The following is a 22,094-nucleotide window of genomic DNA, read 5'->3' on the forward strand; positions in this document are numbered from 1 at the left end:
AAACCGGAGCGTTTTAGAGATTTCACTTCATTGTCTGTAGTAGCTGTTATGTATGAATTTGACCACCAGGGGGCGAACTCATTCCTCTGTTTAAAAAAAATAGCTTGAGTGAACTCATTTATATAAATATATATGTATATATCTGTTTGCGTGAAACCGTCTAAAAAGCACACTTTATATCAAAATAAGACCGGACGCTAGCAGTAAATATATGTACATTTTTATTATTAAGACATATTTAAACTGAGGTGCAGCGCCGAGTCTTTTAATATGACGGGTATTTACCCATAATTACAGCGTACCGGAAAGACACAGGTTTACAGTGCTGAGAAGACTGACAGCGTTATATTTCCCTTCGGCGGGCAAAAACTGTTACGCCATGGTCCTGATATACATCTGAACTTATTTATTTATCTTCGACTTCTTCCAGATAATAACACCGACATTATGGTAAGAACGTATTTACTCTTTTTGTAAAGCAGAGGAGCCTAGCCCGGATAAACAAGGGCTGTATCTCAATAAGCCTCCACACTCCCTTCGGAGTGCACTAGATTGGCTCTGATGTCACGACTTCCACACGTTATGTAGTGCACTATTGGGGCAAAAGGACGGCAATTGGGATGCAGCCAACATATAGGCGAAGAAATAGTAAAGCTGTATTTATACTTGTACTAATGCACGGTGTTAATATGGAATAAAACCTATTTTAAGATTAATTCAACCGAGCTTAAGCTTTATGTTTTGACCTGGCTCTTAAAGCATTAATAGTTAAAATTCACCAAACTCTTCTTTGGGTTTATTTATGTACACTACTCACAAAAAGTTAAGGATATTTGGCTTTTGGGTGAAATTTATGGAAAATGTAAAAAGTTCACGCTACAGTGATATTATATCATGAAAGTAGGGCATTTAAGTAGAAGCATGCAATGGTGATTTCCTCATCTCAAACAATTTATTGAAACAAAAGCCAACAACAGTGGTGGGTATACCACAACAAAAAATGTCAATGTCTCAATAATTTGTCATGTGCCCTTGACCATCAATTACAGCTTGACAACGATGTCTCATGCTGTTCACGAGTCGACTTATTGTCTGCTGAGGCGTGGCATTCCACTCTTCTTGAAGGGCGGCCCTCAGGTCACTGAGGTTCTGGGGTGCAGGGTTACGAGCCTCTACACGGAGACTCAGCGGATCCCATATGTTTTCTATGGGATTCATGTCTGGAGAAAGTGCAGGTCACTCCATTTGAGGTACCCCAGCCTCCAGCAGCCGTTCCCTAATGATGCGACCTCAATGAGCTGGAGCATTGTCGTCCATGAAGATGAAATTAGACCTGTGTTGTTCATGCAGGGACACAATGACTGGATTAATGATGTTATTCAGGTAGTATTGGCTTGTCACTGTACCATTCACAAGATGTAGCGCAGTGCTGTATTGAGTAGACACACCTGCCCAGACTGTAACACCACCACAACAGTGGCTGATGCATAGCGCTGTCATTGACGTCTCCAACATCATTGGCGGCCATCATTTCTGCTCACCGTGAACAGCACTGAGGCCCACTGGTCCCTCGTCCAGCGTAAATGCTCCTTGGCCCGACGCCTGTGCCTGGTGGTGTGGTCAGGTACCCTTGCAGATCGTCTAGCACACAGACCACGCTGATGTAAACGGTTTCGAATGGTCTGACGTGACACTTGGGTTCCTCTCACCTCCCTTAAATGTGCCTGGAGTTGAGTGGCATTCATCATCCGGTTCCACAGGGCACTGTTTACAATGAAGCGGTCATCAACGTGGGATGTGGCCAAAGGACGTCCACTTCTATGCCTTTCTGTGACTCTTCCAGTCTCTCTGTATCTCTGTAGCAACCTGCTGATGACACTCTGTGACACTCTAAGCTCAGTGGCCACTTCCCTCTGAGAACATCCTGTTTGAAGCCTCGCAATGGCGAGGTACTGTTGATCAATTGTTAGGTGTGGTCTTGGTCTCATGATGTCAAAATGTGAACAGCATGATGAAGAGGACTGTTTAAATACCAATTCTAATTGAACCAGAAAACATATTGGTCGATTCATGGATCAAACACCAGTTGTGAATTTTGCCATTAAGCACCTTGTTAGAGAACAGCAAGTTATGCAAAAAGTACTGAAACACTGAACAGTTGGACATGTGCATTCAAAAGTGTAGAGAAGGTCAAATTAAGTTCACCTGTAAAGGTTATAGTGCATTTTAGGTGCATCCTGAAATTTCACCCAAAAGCCGAATATCCTTAACTTTTTGTGAGTAGTGTATAAGTTTGAGGATGAGGTTCCTTTTTGAGTCTGGTTCCTCTTTAGGATTTCTTTCTCATATTATCTCAAGGAGTTTTTCCTCGCTTCAGGCATGCTCATTAGGGATAAATGTTATGAATAGATAGTTAACTTTAAACTTTTTATCATATGTTTTTATACTTCTGTAAAGCTGCTTTGAGACAACGTCCATTGTTAAAAGCACTATACAAATAAATTGAATTGAAATATTAATCCATGTTGGTCATTTTCCCCAGCAGGAGCATCAGGAGGACACGGACATGTGGTACAACCACCCTGTCTACACCCGTTACTGGCAGCATTACCAGCAGGCTATGAGCTGGTATCAGAGGCACAAGCAAGCGTACCGAAAGGCCATACAGGCTGCATATGACCCTGCTCTTTACCCTGTGTTTCCCACTACCTCATCTCGCTATGCAGACTGGCAGGATGACGAGACAATGGGTAGAATCTCTAGACAAGCAGGGAGACAGCTGGAGCGAGAAGATGACAACTCGGAGACTGAGAGCGAGTCTGAGAGCTCGGAGGAAAGCGAGCTTGAATACGACGTCAGCAAAATGGACATCACGGCTGAGCTGCGGCAATATTTCGCTCAGACAGAGCGCCACAGAGAGGAACTGAGTATGTGTTTGCATAAACGAGCAAGATGAAGTTTTGTACCGGAGGTACTAGGGAAATGAAGCTGTCTTAAGCTACTTAAGATTGATAGTTATTAAGAATACAACAGACAAGTGATCGCTAATTTGTAAGCCACAGAGATCCATGGCCGGTAGTCCATAGAGCAAAACTGGCCATGCTCTCTGGGTAGGAAGGGTGACCTACTCTCTTGGGCTTGATTGGTCAACAGCCATGATTGGATAAATACTGTGTACTACAAGTACAATAGAATGCAATTTAACACAAATATGAAAAACAATACCAAGTGCAACTTAGACAATAACTGAGAAGATATGAATACTTGTATAATAAGGAATAAAGGGACACACACCTATGCAAACATTGTTAGGGAAAAGGAAGTAGGAGGAAGGGGGAAAAATGATATTATGAAGAGGAGAAAGCGAAGAATTTTTTTTTTTGTTCCCTTTTGTCATTTCTGCATAAGAGGTAAAAAGAAAAAAAGGACTTTTGTTCTTTACCCATCTTTCACAGCATGGTAATTTTTTAAGTTGACCAGATGTTTCTGATGTTTTTTCAGTGTGATGTGTTTGCCCCTCACCATGGCGCACATTTCCATGATGTTCAGTGTTTTGCCACTTTATTCTACAAAGCTGTGTTGCTGTGTCCTGGTTTTAATGTAATATGAGGCACGCACTTCAGTTTCTGATTGGGTATTTGTTGCTAAGTCTCTAGTTTTCAGTTCAGTGTGAAAAGCTCTTCTCTCTCCTCTGGCATTAACCAGTCATAGCCATCTGTCAGCATGCAGAAATGGGTAGATCACACTTTTTTTTTTTTTATCCAAGTGTGTTCACGTGGCCCCGTGACACAGTTTCAGCAGCAGTTTGAGAAGATCCACTTGGCTGCTTTCACATGTCACCTATTAGCCTTCAGCCTCCCCAGCTGGTAGCTGATGTATGATAGTGAAGCTCTGACTGGTGAGTGGGAACTGGCAGGTGAACAAACTGGGGAGAAAAACACATTATGTAGCATAACAATGTTATGTGATGTAAGCATGTATTATTAGTATCCATACAGCAAACCTTTATTTAGAGAATGTATATTACTCATATTCATATATAAAACTAACCTGTACTACTATCTGATTCTCTGACAACCTTTTTCTTTGACTTTTAACACTATCATAAATCATACATATTTTCTCTACACTTCAATTGTGCATTTCTATAGAATTTGGCAAAATGTAACAAATGTGATCTGTGTGGTGATAAGTCTCCAGCACTTCCTTGTGTCCTTGTTGTTTTACAGAGAGACAACAGCAGATGGAAGCAGAGCGTCAGGAAGCCTACGTACCGGCCGACCAGGACCTGCACCGTTCTTGGCGACGGAGTGCCGAAGCCCCTGCCGAGCGCCCGGGCGAGAGGAGGAGTGCTGAGATGAAGCGGCTCTATGGAAAAGATGCGGCCAAGATCCAGGGCATGGAAACAGCCATGCAGCTCAATTTTGACCGCAACTGTGACCGCAAGCAGCCCAAATACTGGCCTGTAATACCCTTAAACCTGTAGAGGGATTTTGCACCAATAATGTAAGCCACTTTTACAGAAATACAGAAAATAATTAATTAAATATATCAAAATCTCTGTCGAATAAGGGGCTGGCTTGGCCTAGAATCCATTTGTATTTATAATAGATTGTTGGTCCTATTAAAGAGAGTCTTTATTGTTCCTCTCACACGTTCAAATGGAAAAATGTTTCCTGTGTTTCAGTAGTGCGGTGCGAGACTCCAAAGCTTTCTCTCGACACGTTGCTAATCCTCCTCTTTTTCACTGATGGAAAAGTTCTGTCCCGCTCACATATTACCATTCATTACTCTTCTGTTTTTTCCCTCCCTCCTTCAAGTCCATGAATGATCCCGATATCGTATGCATCGAGCCCCAGCTCCTTTTTTTTTTTCCACAGAGCCAATTCACTAACTAGGTCAGAGCCTCCTCCATGTTTTCAGTCCTTTCTGTCTGCTCTTCTTCTCCTTTCTTCCTCTGCTTGGGATGTGGTCAGCTTGGCACGTTGGTTCTGTATGATAAGTAATTCTTTAAAAAATATATCTTTGGATGGTGAGTTTTGTAATAAAATGCATTGGATTAAAGTTTGAGTATGACTGTTGATTTGAAAATTGATTAGAAATTGATTGTCTAATTGTTTATCATGCTTCATTCCAATTGGATGATTAATGATTTTAATATTAACACAATTTTTTTAACATGCAATAATTCAAAATGAAAGCTTTTACATAGCCATAAGTGAGATAAAGTAGATGCGTTTTTAGTGTAGTGAGGGAAAAAAGTGTGTAGGCACATAGAAATCTGGAGATTTGCTCCTCAGGCTGCAGTATTTAGGAGCCTTGGCTCATCAGTGTGTTTGCCCACTTGGGGAACCTTCGGCATTATGCCAGACAGCACAAACTTGAATAGAGTTCCCAGCCTGCCCGGATTCTGGTTTCCATGGCTACTTTTTTTCCTGAGCATCCGGCAATTTATATTCTCTCGCGCTCTCCGAGCAGTCATTCTTACCCTGTACAATCTCGTATGTGTTCACTACCCAAATTTACTTGGGGTGGTGTTTGGCTGCTGTGAGAGGGGACTATAGTTTGTCCTGAGTGTTTCAGGCTTTAAAGTGAGTCGTTTTCGACCTCCCTCCAGACACAATGCATCGAATATGATTAGGATTTGATCTCCTTCTCAGAGTTCACGCATACACAATGTTTCTGCCGTGATAAACGCTTCCATCTTCATACGCTTGAGGTTTTTAGACACAACATGCGTCTTCACTGAAAAAGACGCAGCATACCAGAACTGAGATATCCCGTCAAAGATATCACAACTGATTATCACATGCACTGATGGAATGCACTTTGAGGCTCAAAAGCACTTCAGGATAACACTTGTTGCAATACTCAAGCTCCCCAACACACTCCTTTGTGCCTAAAGAGGCCCCATGTGGGTGCCCCCAAGCTCCGACGTCACTGAAGTGACCCGAGTCGGGACAGTGGGCACAAACTAGAGCTGCACTTTTTGTTTTGTTGTGCAGGACCTCCACTCGCTTCACTAAAGCACCGGCTTCCCAGACTGCTGCAAACTTAATACGATGGGTAAGTTCTAGCATATTTAAAGATCATCAAACTGAACTTCTGTCCTTGTTTTGAAGCCTTTTAAACTAAATGGTTTTGCATAATCCAAGATTATTTATGAGTGGAATCGCAATGTATTTGTTGGCTACTTGGCTGAATAACTGAATCACTTTTTTCCTGTAGGCTACATTCCTTCCACTGAGTATTTGGGTTTGAGTGGATAATGAAATAGATTGTTTGTTAGGATTAACGGTCAGATTTTGTAATTGCTTGTTGCATTTGTATGTTTAACTTGTGACGCGCACAAGCTTCCTAATGTCTCCTCTATTCAAATCCTTAATAAGATGTGGACTACAGAGAATGAACATATATATAATTCATACATTTTTGAGTCAGCCATTGAGAAACCTATGCATTATATATTCTCTTCATATGACAATGACATTACTATAGTGGTGTATGAGTCTGTCTGTGTGTGTGTGTGTGTGCCCTTAAGTGTGCTGCTGGCCCTAATCACATTAAATGGAGCAGATTCATGGGAAAGAATTCCTCGCCTCATTTGTTCTCACTGTGTCTTTGGAACGATAACTTTCCCATCACCCATTCTCAGCCAGCGCTCTATACACAGTGAGACTATACGGCTGCTGGCTGTGCTAACCTGACACCAGCACTTCTACAGCAAGGATTGATCGATCTCACATTTGGGTTTTAGTTTATCCTAATGACAATATGTCATACTTTACTAGAGAAGAAAGTGCATAGTGTGTAAGAAGAAACCTGCTTTATCTGAATGTATAAATAAACTGTCTCTTCGGTGAACGTTAAAGGCCCTTGCTTGATTTTGGGGTGAAACTGAAGACCAGCTGTTCCTACAGCGTTTAACTTACTTACCATGGTGGCAGGTGACTTCCCATTAACCATCTTAAGAAACGCCTAGTCCGGGATCTTACATAATACTCATGTGGGCCAAGCGATTTAAGATTCAACCCAAATTGGATTATGTCCTGCACTCTCCATGGAGATCTCCATCTACTCTTATTTAAATGTTAAGACCAAGGGTTGCCCCGATGTAGGCTTTCACATTATCTTTTGCTTTTTACACCCTTTTCAATTATCCTCTGGGGTGAAAAAATAAGCAAAACTGGTTAAAGAGGTTTTCTCTACATATGTTTTGTTTTTCACTGACCACTAAATTAAATTTGAAGGAAAGGAAATGTGGTGAAACATTTATCTGTTGAAATATATCTCGAAGGGTTTAACCTAATTGTAAAAGACTACACAAGATTAAAGCTACTGAAATTGGCAATACCGCAGGACATATTATTTTCTGTTAGGTGTAACCAGAATGATCCAAGCTGGAAGTGGTCAGTTTGAATCACTAGCACTATGCAGTTTCTATTTAAACGTAACATAAACACCTTTTTTTTTCACTGAGCTGGGATCAAATTTGCATTCTAGTTAGGATTAAGACTCTGGGATTGAGAGTTGCTTCTGAACCGGCATACAAACACGGACAGCACCTTCGCCCCCAGGGCCGTCTTTATTGCCACTGAGAGCCGTGTGACTTTCCATTTAGCTCTTTCGTAGCGTCAGTTTCTTAGCAACACTTCATCCACCTATTCTCTCACTCACACTGCATCATCTCGCCTCGCTGCCTAGCATTAAACACACACACACACACAGAATCACGATGGCTGTGAAAGAATGTTGCTCCATATTTGGGATCACTATCTTGTGTATGAGGCTTGCCAAAGTATCCCTGCTGTTGCCACAGGAACAGAGGAGCACTAGTGCTATAAAACAGAAGCTGTAGGCATTCGTTTTCCAGACTGTGAAAGCTCGGCTGAGGACATACTGGCAGGCACTAGAGAATTGTACAAAGAGATACTGAAAGAAATCATTGCTAATGGTATCACTATATAAGACACACACACACATATATATATAATTACACTGATCAGGCATAACATTATGACCACCTGCCTAATATTGTGTCGGTCCCCCTTTTGCTGCCAAGACAGCCCTGACCCGTTGACGCATGAACTCCACTAAATCCCGGAAGGTGTGCTGTGGTATCTGGCACCAGGATGTTAGCAGGAGATCTTTTAAGTCCTGTGGAGGCCCCACCTCACAAATTACAGGTCTTAAAGGATACTTTTGATAGATACTGACCACTGCAGAGCGGGAACACCCCACAAGAGCTGCAGTTTTGGAGATGCTCTGATCCAGTCGTCTAGCCATCACAATTTGGCCCTTCGTCAAACTCGCTCAAATCCTTACGCTTGCCCATTTTTCCTGTTTCTAACACATCAACTTTGAGGACAAAATGTTCACTTGCTGACTAATATATCCCACCCACTAACAGGTGCCATGATGAGGAGATAATCAGTGTTATTCATGTCACCTCTCAGCGCTTAGAATGTTAGGCCTGATATTTTATTATATTTATTTACCTCTTGAATGAAAGATATGGATGCGAAAGGCTTACCCTTCATTAGTGTCTTCATGAGTATAAAAAAGTTGCTGCCTCAGTATTTCTCTCCTCAGTGTTGCTAACGTTATACATGGCTGAGCTGAAAACTGTGATGTGTGAGGCTCTGTCCATGTGCAATGAAGCTTATAATGCGTTTTAATTCGCTGATTGTTTTTTCTTTACTGCACAGTGGTTTATAATGATTAATTACTGCCCATGCAGACCCTAGTAAGTCTATTGGTCTATGGACAAGCTAAACATTCTATGAGAAAGGCTTAGAATTCATACCAAATCATTGCTGAATATTATTGTGTGTAGACGTTGCTTTTTTTTCTTTTTTTTATCAGTGATGACACGAAAAAATTCTGAAATGGACTCGGTTTATTTATTCAAGGCTTCCTGTCTGAGTCGCAGTTGGGAGATCGTAATGCCAGAACTTTTTTTGTCTGGCTTCCTTTCCTTCTAAGCAGCAAACACATGGTTGTCATTAACATAGCTGCATAAATGTATTTTCTACCCAATCAAGGCAGCATTTCTTGAAGGTAAATGATGCAGAACCATGCATATCTGGGGGCTTTAAAAAAAATATTCCCTTTGGCTACTATTGGGAGTTTAGATATGCCCATTTCTTTGTGTCATATGTCATGATGTGACTCCACCCTTGCAAATCTGCTTCACAAGGATTATGGGACATGATCAGGCAAGGGATTTAAACTTAACAACTAAAATCATTTTAGGAAGAGAGTAAGAAGGTCATAAGAGTCATGACCTGCTTCTGTTTTAAGTGGGGGATATTGCACCCTGCTGGGAGGTTATAAGGTCAGTGATGACTTCTGGCCATGCGTGTGTGTGTGCGTGTGTGTGTGTGTGTGTACACATAAAGCATGTCTGCACAATCACCTGGTCCTTTTACAAATTGTATTTGAAGAGCTAATAAGGCAAAAGCCAAGCCTTGTTCTTTTAAGGTTAAGGTTATGGTTATAGTTAGGTTTATGTTTGTCATAGTATTCATTTAAATAAAACTAAAATAATTGTTATGTCAGTTTAAGGTTCTTGCAAAAATATGGCAATAAATATCTGTGTGCAAAATAGCAGAAGAGATTTTTATTATGATTGCAGAAAGTGGAAGCTTGTCTGTAGGAGCAGGTGCAGCAAAGTCCTAATTCATTATTTCATACATTTTAAATTATATTCACATGATAATTTTTTAACAAAAATGTTTAAAAGTTTAGGTATGGCAACATATATCTTGATATTCCATTGGTTTGCATTTAGTTTCTAAAGAAGCATTTGTGCACCTAGTGGTCAAAAAAGGAACTGCAACATGAACTAATAGAGATCCATTGGGGTAGGAATTACACTGCCCCTTGCTTGCACTCTTTGAATATTTTGATTGAGGAGATGCAGTGAACATGGTACTTAATGACACGGTTGCCATGGCTGTGTTTTGTTACATGAAATTGGACTAAAAAATGATCCGTGGACAGGAGGATTATGATGTGGATAATTTCAGTATATATTAGAAACGTGTGCAATGGCTGAGAAAAAGAAGAAAAAGTTTGGGTCCAAATTTTTAATTTAGTTTCAGATATTTTTGGATGGATTTTGAAATGTAATTGGGCTGGAAATTGTGCTGAATCTGAAAACTGGCAACGCTGGTTAATGATATTCAGGACACACACCTGCTGTATAACATTGAACAATGGTTCATCCAAAACTGCACAAAACATGCTACTAGTCTGTATGCTGGATGACTGTAAATTGACTGTTATAGGCTTAATAAATATTTAGATACTAGATATACAGATTTCTTTTACTGTTTTTCTGGCACTTTAAAATCTACAGTGATGAGGTGCTACTGCTGAAAGTTATTATAGATTCCTTCATATTTTCATCTAAATACTGAAATAAATATAGGCAAGAACTTACACAGTCATGAAGATCTCAAAATATATGTTATATGTGTTTGAATAAATAAAATGTAATTTTTATATTGACCAATAACTTGGAGAGAGACATTCATCTGAAGTGATTAACTTACCCAGCTTGCATTCTTATTCCATATTTATCTGCAATTATTAGTATAAAAACATCTTATGGAAACAGAACTACAGTAATACAGAATTCGATTCCGTACAAAACGGGTAAAATGTACACAACCGTCGCTCTGTATTTAGCATTTCTAAGACTGACAGCTCCATTATAACACAGAATGGTGTTAGTGGGAGGCAGGCTTTGGGGTTGATGGGGTTGGGGGTGCTTTTGGCCCCATGGCATGAGTCCCATGTACCATTTCTCCCCCTCAAGCCATCTCCATCGTCTCTTTGTGTGTTTGTCACTCCCTGTTCCCCCCAGACCCAGGCCTCCTCCAATGATGCGGCTTACCAAACAAAAACAAAGGCGTATGGGGAACCCAGGAGCAGCTGTTTGTCTGTGTGTGTGTGTGTGTGTGTGTGTAGTGAGGGGATTGTGATTTAGAAACAAGCAAAGTGCATTGAACCAGAAGGGACAACAGCCTTGTAGGTGCTCCCAACATCTCCTAATTGATTTTGATCACCAGGCAACCAACTTTTAAGCATTTTACAAGCAAAATTTTGCAAAATAAAGTGTGATTTAAGTGCAATTATATTAGTTGTGTTTTGTTGACGTTTTTGGTTACTGCTTTCCAAACAACTCCCAAATTCAGATATTCTCAGATATCCCAAATCCCATATAGCTAAAAAGGGGTGGAGTGAAAGTGGGGGTTGGGCATAGAAGGACAGAGACATATAGAGGCTTAAATAGGTCACTGTGCAGACTGTTACCATTACTGTCCTGACTTATTACTGTGAAGGACTCAAGAGTCCTGGATTATACGTATATCACCCCAGTTAAAGCTTCTCAGATTATGTTAGGGTCTGAAATAGATGATTTACATATGAGAAAACCTGAGTTCAACTATTTCTTATGGATGTTAATTCATTCATTCATTTTCATTAACTGCTTCATCAGGATGAAGGTAAAGGTGAATCTGGTTCCTATCGAAAGAACAGACCCTAAGTGTAACTTATTCAGCTAATGAATGTTACAGCCTTTTCGTGACACATTGTTCAGCAGAAGAGCATTTGATTATGTCTTCTTATGCACTATTAAGAATGTCCACATAAAAGCTGAAATATAAACAGAATATAATTCACATTTCCTCTGGAGGCAGTTTGCTTGGAAATATTCAGAGAGAAACTACAATGAATTTGGTCAAGATTTGGCAAACTTGAGCACATAACAATATATATTATTCTACAGCCATAAGATACAGCCATAAGATCTCCACTGCATCATAAATGTCAATGTTCCCTTAAAGACCAATGCTGCATCCAAAAATTTTTATCCATAATAAATATCCATAATATCTATCCATCCTCAACAGTATTCAAGATTAGAATGTGTCTCAAATCACAGTATGTTGAAACAAATAACCAAAAGACACCCAGATGCTTTACTATGTCTAGTAGATTTTCAAGGCTTTGGATCCATGAAGACTATTCAACTATTTCAACTAATATTACCTAACTAATAAGTCCTTGCGTGTGGGAGGAGGAGTTTAGTGACAGGTTGCTTTGCTGAATTTAATCTGCAAACATGATGAAAAAATTAAATTATACACTGACCAGGCATAACATTATGACGACCTTCCTGTTGTTGTGTTGGTAACTTTTGCTGCCAAAACAGCCCTGACCCGTCTTGCACTGTGTATTCTGACACCTTTCTATCAAAACCAGCATTAACTTCAGCAATTTGAGCAACAGTATCCCGTCTGTTGGATCGGATCACTTGGGCCAGCTTTCGCTCCCCACGGGCACCATTGCCAATGAGCCTTGGCCGTCTATTGACCCTGTCGCCGGTTCACCACTGCTCCTTCCTTGGAACGCTTTTGACAGATACTGACTACTGCAGAGCAGGAACACCCCACAAGAGCTGCAGTTTTGGAGATGCTCTGATCCAGTCATCTGGCCATCACAATTTGTCAAACTCACTCAAATCCTTACACTTTCCCATTTTTCCTGCTTCTAACACATAAACTTTGAGGACAAAATGTTCACTTGCTGCCTAATATATCCCACCCACTAACGGGAGCCATGATGAGGAGATAATCAGTGTTATTCATGTCACCTCTCACTGCTCATAATGTTATGGCTGATCAGTGTATAGTACTCAAACTCTGTAAGAAATATTGAATGTATAAAAGCTGAAATACAACAATAAGTTCATTACGGTGACAGTGTGTGTATCTAAGCAACAGCATTCTCTTCCCTAACACAATATATTAGAATGTCCCTGTACCTGCATAGTCTTTTGCAACCTACTATACTTTTTTTTTCACAGAAATTGTACATAATTTTAGTGCATAGCATAAGCAGGTAAACTGGGATGCAGCACAAATTTAGAGGGCAGCAGTAGTGTCACTGAGAAAAATCTCCCATGACTGTCTCCATACCAACAGGGTCACAGAATCCAAACATGGTCACCGAGGCAGTTGTGGTGTGGTGTGATGTGATGGTAGCATGGTTAGCACAGGCAAATTCATGCATAACAGCAAAGATAGAATCAGGGCTAGGGCTAGAAACAATAGCATTCAGACTTGACTTGTATTTACACATGAAAATAGAACAACATTTGTAAAGTTTGCTATAGATTTACTGCACAACACAATAACCTTACTGTGGTGCTTTATATGGTTATTAAATTATTTTAATATGGTTAGCATGTGATAAGCCATAATACTACCATAAATATACTGCTTTACTTTATAGGAACTATGTGTATTATATAGTAATTAACTTACTGTAGTAGACCATGGCAAAATCATTGTGGTTCTTATCTTAATTGTTTACGTTAAATGCTATTAATTGTAAAATACAATAGTATTCATGGTTTAAAAAAAATAAATAAACATGGTTAATGATACCTGGTGAGATCAAGGGGTGTTGACAAGACAGACCAGAGCAGGAGCTGTAGAAAATTAAAAAGTTTGTACGCTTAATGGTTTCCACTTGATGTCCTAAGGAACAAACTCTTTTCACAGTTTTTGTACAGTATTTTCTCTCCTATAACAACATAAGATTTAATAAACAGCTTGAACCAAGGTAGATTAGAAAAAAACAAATAAATGGAGTGTTTAACCCCTAAAGAGACATAGGCACTCACCCCGAAACCCTGTAAGAGAAGCATTACAAGAAGGTTTAAACAAACTCAGAGGCAGAAGGTAAAGTATCTTCACTATAGTGTTAATATTCTCTTAATCTGCTTGTTTACACAATACTCAAACAACCATAATTTACATTACAACAGAGTTATTACCCATCCTGAAGAGAACTGGTTTATGCTGGTGTTTGTGTGCTTGTGAAGATGACTCGGTTGATTTATAAATGTACTGCATGTGTTTTCCAGTAGCGTGCCATCCACATTAGTCATCATTTACCCTTTTACAAGTTGCTCAAACACCGTCTTCACTACCGCATGACTGTCTCTAAGTTTCCTAAACACATCACAAGTTTATTTCACTAGCATTAGTATGCTTAGTATTTGTAACTTTAGCATAGCATTGTTTTCGTACCCTTCATATAGTGCTCACATCTCACCTGACAGTTTAAATGTCCTAGCATGTGGATTTAGTAAGTTATTTTGCTGTTGTTTATGGAGATTTTAGAAGAAGACCTTGTTGTGTCCCATTTTTTCCACTGTAACTCTTTTTTTGGAGCACATGAAAGAGGGATAAATGCCTTGTTACTGCAGGAGACCTGCTGTCTGTTTGTTCCACATTAACCAGACATGGCCATCAGTACATCTGGCTTTTAAACACTCGGTGTAGTCCTGCAAACTCGTATTAGCTATTCAAACAATGGATTATTCCAAAACTGGGCTGCCATTAGTGTCCCACTGATATTACATTTACTATGTAAATATGTAAATGTGTTCTTTGTGCAAGGCAAAGAACACAGGTAAAGTGCTACATCATCCTCTGTGCATGTTAAAGGTAAATAACATAAATAAAACCTATCCACAGCACTTTGGAAAACGTGTACCAGATCATTATAATAACACTTGACCTTAAAATATAAACACACATTAAAAAATAGTTCAGAAATCATTTTATTTTGCATTAATTTGGAAATATAACATGAATTTAACAAGCTTGAAACATCATTTTCCATGACGCATGACCTGCGCATTTTTACGTCACATGTTCAACAGGAGGTTACATCAGCCGAATTTCCTGAAGAGCTTGGGAAGACGAAATTAAGTTCTCTTATTCCTTTTCTTTATTTTCAGTGACATCATGACATGATGACCATACAGCCTTATTACATAAATTATAGACTGCAAAGAAATTATTAATTAAAACAAATATATTTTGTCCTTAATCATTAGTCCTTTAATGAACTATAAAAATAAACATAAACATACAGGATGTGCAAAATAATGTACCTCATTATGTATTCTTTTAGAATTAGAAGTATTTGATTGTGTTATTTTATTTCAAATGGCCTTAAGCACAGGAGCGGTGAATAATGGATTTAGAAAATATGTGATGTAAGCACTGTCTATGTGTGCATGAGAAAGAAAATGATGGACTATCTCCTTAGGGAGTTTATATTTGTAAATATAGCTACATAGGTGTCATAGAAGGTTCATAAAGTATTCATAAAGAGCTCATTATAGAAACTGGAACCATTTAGGAAGTACTGCTCTGGTGTTTGCAGTGAAGTACAGTGTTTGCTGAAAGATTAAATCATTGATTAAAATGCATATTTTATAATCTTTATTTCTGTTTAATAGTTTTTTTTAAAGAGTCATTAAAAAAGCTTAAAGATCTTTTTGTTTAGATAAAGTACTCCAGTGAAAACACCTCTTTGAAATATAAGCTAGTTTATTTGATAGCAGCCTAACGCAGGCTAGTGATTTAATTGTATTCAACTGTGTACTTTTGGCTGTTCAATCTACACTATATTGCCAAAAGTTTTGGGACACCCCTCCAAATCATTGAATTCAGGTGTTGTTTTTCAAGGGTTGAGCTTGGCCTCTTAGTTCCAGTGAAAGGAACTCTTAATGCTTCAGCATACCAAGACATTTTGGACAATTTTATTCTCCCAACTTTGTGGGAACAGTTTGGGGATGGCCCCTTCCTGTTCCAACATGACTGCACACCAGTGCACAAAGCAAGGTCCATAAAGACATGGATGAGTGAGTTTGGTGTGGAGGAACTTGATTGGCCTGCACAGAGTCCTGACCTCAACCTGATAGAACACCTTTTGGATGAATTAAAGCGGAGACTGTGAGCTAGGCCTTCTTGTCCAACATCAGTGCCTGACCTCACAAATGCGCATGGAGAGGAATGGTCAAAAATTCCCATAAACACACTCCTAAACCTTGTGGAAAGCCTTCCTAGAAGAGTTGAAGCTGTTATAGCTGCAAAGGGTGAACAACTCCATATTACATTCATTTGCATGTAAAGGCAGATGTCCCAAAACTTTTGGTATCTATCTATCTATCTATCTATCTATCTATCTATCTATCTATCTATCTATCTATCTATCTATCTATCTTTTTTACATTGAAAAACAATTACACTGTCAAGTAACATCATGGTTAGCTTAAATAGAAATGATTTATTTATAAATGTAAAAGTGCTTATTTCTGACAGGGCTATATTGTGCATCTTTAATCAGTCTACATGAACCCATTACAGTGTTCAATACTCGATTATCAGTTGATGTATTACCTGCTGATTGTGTACTTTTTAATGACTCCAAGACCCTGGAGACCCATATACCCATTTCCCTATTGAAGACGATTAGACACTTTTATTGTCAGCCATTTTGTGCAGTCTTATGTGGGCGGTTTGGTGTTAATTCCAGATCCTCCCCCTTCTGTTTTTAACAGTTCGCCCAGTTGTCTCAATTATTACACGCAGCTTATGTCTAGACCTTAGCTTGACCTTAGTTAAGCTATAATGCACTGTACAAACAGGCCCAGGCTTAGTCACAAAGCTGTAAAGGATTATGTTTAGGAGGGGAAAGCTTTGAGTTAGGAGGTTTTGGCACGACTCAAACCTACAACAACCCAATGTCATGTATAATTCTGACAAAAATTGTAGCATGTGTATGAGTGATATACAGTATATGACTGCTAACCCTGGTCTAACCTTGACTATTCTTAATTTAATACACAGCATGTCCCATAGGAATTATACATTTTAGAATTGTTATAATGAGCCCAAAGATGCCCTTTTAGTGAAGATATAAGCTTTTAGTGACCTGAGAAAGGATGTTTAAAAGCCTCAGGGTTTGTAGTGAGATCTTGGCCGAAAGTAAAAATTCTCTTAATTATCCACCTAACCTTTTTTTTTTCAGATGCACAAATTTAAGGAGCAGGTTTTCACCTATTAGAAGAGATATGGTTTTTCCCAGGGCACATAAGTACACATAAGTACAGATAAAATTAGGAGGATTTTGCTTAAAGTGGAACCACCAGTTAGGTGTTGTCCTTGGTGAAGAGATTTCATCATTAAGAAAGATGATACACTGTATCATAAGAAGCAAATATATACACCGATCAGGGGGACCCAACACAACACAATATTAGGCAGTTGGTCATAATGTTATGCCTGATGGGTGTAAATACAGTAATTGTTAACATGTTATACAACATAAATGATGATGAATTTTCCACTTCAGATATTATCCACACTGGAAATGTTTGAACTTTAGTTATTTACTATAAACAACACAAAACAAACACATATGGCAAAAGTATAGGCACCCATAAAAGAATACTTTAAACACAAGTAAATAAGATCACTTTCTTAATCCATAATACATTCCTTTGAGGTTCCATGCAAAACATGAGCTTACATGTAAAATCCTTTCGCCATCTATCACTATGGGGCTTAAAAAATGTAAAAAATAAAAATCAAGTAGGTCACTATGCATGAGAATCGGATTAAGTATAAGGGTTAACACTTATATGAGGATGGCTACTGTGAGTCATACAATCCTGACAGGTTATAGCCCCTTCGTCATCAATCACATGGTAACTGACTGTACATGATTCATGAAATCAATCCCTGGTCCTTTCATGAGCTTATTAGTTCTCAGCTTTCTATTGTTTCGCTTCCTCAGCCTCTCTATCACCCTCTCTTTGAATGAACTGTTAATTCGTTACTGGTTATGTCAATTTTTATTCAGGATTTGTTGGATTATATAACAGTTAACTAACAGTTATATAACAGGGTTACTGGGCTAAATCCACAGTATGACATTGCACAGTTATTATTATTATTATTATTATTATTATTATTATTATTATTATTATTATTATTGTATCCAAGCATAGCTGAGGCATCATTTTGTGTGTGTGTGTGTGTGTGTGTGACTACAAACAGCTGAGGCTTTCTTAATGAGAGCAGAATCGGTGCCAGACACTGCTGTCCCTCAGCTAAAACAGAAGTTTATTTGCCATAACGATTATGCTGATGTGTCACTGTGCAGTTAACTGTAGCTACCTCAGCCCCTCCCCCTCAGAATGACAATAAATTACGGCTTATCTGATTGGCTGTTTATTTCACTGAGTTTGCTCTGATGCTACAGTCTAAGATATATATATATATATATATATATATATATATATATATATATATATATATATATATATAATGATCCAAGCCTCCCAAATATGAGGATGCATTCTATGGCTAACAATAATGTTAGTGATTAAAGTGAATTTTTATATGATTTATACACCGAATATTACAAAAGGTGGAAACTGCACAAAACAATCACAGTGTCTGACTCTGTCTTACAGGAGACAGCAATTAGGACAGTCTTTATCACACAGTCATATATCTTGGTATAAAAACCGGTCATAAAACTTGACAGCTGTAACAAGATAACCTCTTTACATTACTGACATTGCCCCATCTTACATTTAATTTAAGCTAATTACATATACACAAGTGCCTAGATAAGATACATGTCTGAGTGGTCTCTAGTCTGGCACGTTATATTGGCTCTTAGGCCTACAGTCATTCTCCATATGTTATACGTGCAGCTGTTGGTGTTTATGTCTACTCTTCGTGTATATGAAAAGGTTTATGGAGCAAGGTGATGAAGATTTATTATTGAGCTTTCAAAAAAGGCTTAAGGCTAATGCACTTCAGTTCTCTTCTAACCTTGTGTCTGACCTGTGAAAAACGATGCATTAGTGCTGATCTGTGATCAGTCCCATCTGTCTCAAACATAAACTTGATGATATATAACGTAATAGTGGTTTTGTACAGCTGTAAAATCGTTGCTTTTTCTCGAGAATGTCTGCTGCTAGTGAAATATGGGCCTGTGTCCTCTTCATGCTGATAAGTCACCTTAAATGGTAATGATGATGTTAAGGGATTACAGTAACTCCTTTTTCCCCCTAGCCAGCTGTGCTTGGACGTAGCCTCAGAGGCAGCATAAGGCCACGTGCATGATATTTAATACTATTTAAGAGGATTCAGGGCAGATGACATCTTTTTGCTTGTGTGCATGGTTTATTTTTTCAAAAATAGAGAATGGTGGACACAAACTGTTGTCCTGATTTGCTCATAAACGACACATATTACTGGAAATGTTAGTAAATGAAGAAACTCTCATTAGCTTCTTCTCTTTCCAAGGATGTCTCTTGAGTGGTTTCGCTCTTAGTTTAAGTCTAATCAAGAGAGAGAGAGATACAACTATGTTAGATGTGTAACACTATATATTGCAGTACTAAATTATAACATATGCATACAGTATAAGACAGCATGGCAACACACTAAACTACCATGGATAGGATATATTATTCCTCAACACTAGACTATTAGTTTGCATCTAGGTCTAGTGCCAAACTAGATCATTTGCATGTCTATATATTTTACCAAGCTTATGAAGTATGCCTATATGTTAGTATAATAGACTACACATAGTTAGAGAAGACTAATAGTACTAGATTGCCTGCATATAAGAATATATAGTTAAAAATTAGCTGTGATTCAGAAGATTCATGTGAAATATAGTCAGGGTGGATGAACACAAATGAGGTGAATTCACTAATACCTCATGATATAATGCATTCCTCAACCCTCATAACTGCTTTTGAGCTATTACTAAATTTTAGCTCACCAGTCTAATAGCATAACCTCTTATCACTGCTCCAAAGATCAAGTACTATATTATACTATGTAGTACCAAAATAGGACGTATGGATATACGGTTCTATAGCATTGTAAGTAGAATATGCACAAATTTGTACAAACTGAGATTACTGCATATGTCTATACGATGTTAAGTAAGCATGCATGTGTGCTGTAATATTAGTGTGCATATAAGACGTGCACGTCACATCTTCGAGAAGGATTGTGCGCGCGCTTGTGCATGCAGCGAGAGAGAGCAAGAGAGAGAGAGAGAGAAGAGAGAGAGAGAGGCGCGCGCGAATTCACTAAGCAAAGTGTTGTTGGTGAGGATTCTCCAAATGGATGGAACGAAACCAGCTATGGAGGCGACGAGCGAGGAGAATCAGGATGAAAGGGAGGAGAGCAAAGGTACAGTAAACGACCTCTCCTCTATTTTTGAAACCTTTGTTACTTCGTCAATATTGAGCGTTTGTCGCGCGCGCGCAGCTCAAGCAGACGGAAAGCCGCGCGCCCTTCAGCATCATTTAGTGCGGTGCTTCATACACGCAGTGTGTTTCATAGTGCTCTTTATAATTATGCAATTATGTCTATTTGTTGATTTGGTGAAATAAAAAACAAAAGGTGTCACGGTGCTAGGTTTGATTTACCGTTGACGTAATGTTTTCCTTCTGCATCAGTCAAGAGCGCGTGCATACGCCAAGTGATGGTGATTTGTCCAGACGGTGCAGCATTGTGCAATAAAATCCTTCAATTAAGGATATCGTATTTGATAGCCTACAGTTTCATTGATTGATCTAGTTAATTGTTCAGGTAAAATCCGTGTTAGGAAGTATTTTTGGGCGTTTGTGTCGCTTTACTTAATGTGAGAACAGGCTGTAGTGCCGCATTTTACCCGAGGTGTTGTTTACGTTATTTACATTGTTTACCATCTACAACCTCCATCTTCGTTTATTTTATAAGTTATTGATCACATTTTTGATCGCAGGATTCATAGAGAGTGAAGTATAACTGTGTGGTATCCAAATTCTGTGCTGTAATAGTGCTTCATATTATTGCCAGCAAGTGACTGAATTAATCGCCATTAAAGCTTCGACGTCAAGTTTCAGGTTTATTCATGAGAAAGGAATCAGGGAGAGGAAAACACATCAGCCACTGAGACACACCTGATCACACAGTGTTGCTCTGAATTATTACATAAAGCAATTGTGTGTGTGTGTGTATGTGTGCGTGTGTGCGTGTGTGTGTGTTTTGATATGGGTGTGGGTTTTGATAGATTGTCAATGTACTGTATAGTATAGTTCATATTTAGATTATGGAAAGATCAATTCTTCTGTATTTTATAGAGGCTAAAATGAATGAATAGTGTTATGTGTTAGGATCTATAGTGCTATGTGTTTAATATGGACAATACATTGTGTGTATGGTGGTGCATTTGTGACCTAGGATTATACTGAAGATGCAAAAGCAACACTTTATGTATATATATATATATATATATATATATATATATATATATATATATATATATATATATAAACACATGTACAGCGACCCTTCACAACCATAAGGTCTCAAGTGCACTAGAGCATCCCTGCCCCCCGTCTTCACCTCCAGCTTTGATTGATTTGACTCCAGCACTTCGGTTCAATATGTAACATTTTAGCCCTTCTTTTGTTCACTCGATTGTGTGTGCAGAAATTAATATGAGACTCACTCCCACTGTCAAGTATTCTCTCAAGCATTTCCTATGCTTAATGGACAGGCGAACATAAATAGTGGAGTCGTCCTCAACCGCACCCATTCGCTACAGTGTCGCACTGCCTGTTGTGTTCATGTAGACAAAGCTATGACACTATTTTCATTTTCATATTAAAAGCAATGTACAATGTTTTGGATGTAGTTTAGAAATCGGATTCCACTGGGTACCACTCCTAATATTCTTATTGTAAATGATTAAATAAACAACTTAAATTGAAATGAACACACGCCGAATTGCTGTAACCTCGGTCAGTCAGTTGTTTTTTTCCCATGATTATTAAAATCAGTCAGTAGATCAGAACTGATCATCAGTCCAATTAAAAATTCTTTAAAAAACAAAACAAAAATAAAAAGCATTTATGATTTCTCAAATAAGGGCAGCACGGTGGCTTAGTAGTTAGCACTGTTGCCTCACAGCAAGAAGGTCCTGGGTCCGAATCCCGGGTTCGAACAGGCAGGGACCTGTCTGTGTGGATTTTGCATGTTCTTCCCCCTGCCTGTGTGGGTTTACTCCAGGTACTCTGGTTTCCTCCCACAGTCCAAAAACATGTACATTAGGTTGATTGGTAATTCTAAATTGCCCATAGGAGTGTGTGTGAGTGTGTGTGGTTGTCTGTCTATATGTGTGGCCTTTCG

The 22,094-nt window shown here is 38.7% G+C and overlaps 2 protein-coding genes across 5 annotated transcripts in view; both read left to right on the forward strand.

Moving 5' to 3' along the window:
* The first annotated feature begins 281 nt into the window (after window positions 1-281).
* Window positions 282-5,060, forward strand: gemin8 (gem (nuclear organelle) associated protein 8). 2 transcript variants are annotated; one of them, XM_058380460.1, is made up of 3 exons: window positions 282-450; window positions 2,546-2,927; window positions 4,230-5,060. In XM_058380460.1, exons 1-3 carry the CDS (start codon window positions 448-450, stop codon window positions 4,484-4,486), a joined length of 642 nt encoding a protein of 213 aa, XP_058236443.1. In that variant the 5' UTR covers window positions 282-447; the 3' UTR covers window positions 4,487-5,060. The 2 variants fall into 2 exon arrangements, with proteins under 2 accessions (XP_058236443.1, XP_058236442.1); XM_058380459.1 differs by having other exon boundaries at window positions 283-450; window positions 2,543-2,927; window positions 4,230-5,059.
* Window positions 5,061-5,908: 848 nt separating this feature from the next.
* Window positions 5,909-22,094, forward strand: part of gpm6ba (glycoprotein M6Ba) — a 41,217-nt gene continuing 25,031 nt past the window's right edge. Inside the window, exon 1 of one of the 3 annotated variants that reach the window (XM_058380458.1) lies at window positions 5,909-6,066. In XM_058380458.1, coding sequence (XP_058236441.1) covers window positions 6,063-6,066 — 4 coding nt within the window. In that variant the 5' untranslated portion in view covers window positions 5,909-6,062. Of the gene's footprint in view, window positions 6,067-19,945; window positions 20,109-22,094 lie in introns of those variants that run through there. The other 2 variants (XM_058380456.1, XM_058380457.1) reach the window with 2 other exon arrangements.

This window comes from Hemibagrus wyckioides, linkage group LG26, assembly GCF_019097595.1.
Source record: "Hemibagrus wyckioides isolate EC202008001 linkage group LG26, SWU_Hwy_1.0, whole genome shotgun sequence".
Classification (NCBI taxonomy): Eukaryota; Metazoa; Chordata; class Actinopteri; order Siluriformes; family Bagridae; genus Hemibagrus; species Hemibagrus wyckioides.

Bases quoted from the DNA above. Each gene is read 5' to 3' on its own strand.
- gemin8 (XM_058380459.1), top strand. The intron at 2,928-4,229 runs GTATGTGTTTGC...GTTGTTTTACAG, and splicing joins GCGCCACAGAGAGGAACTGA to AGAGACAACAGCAGATGGAA.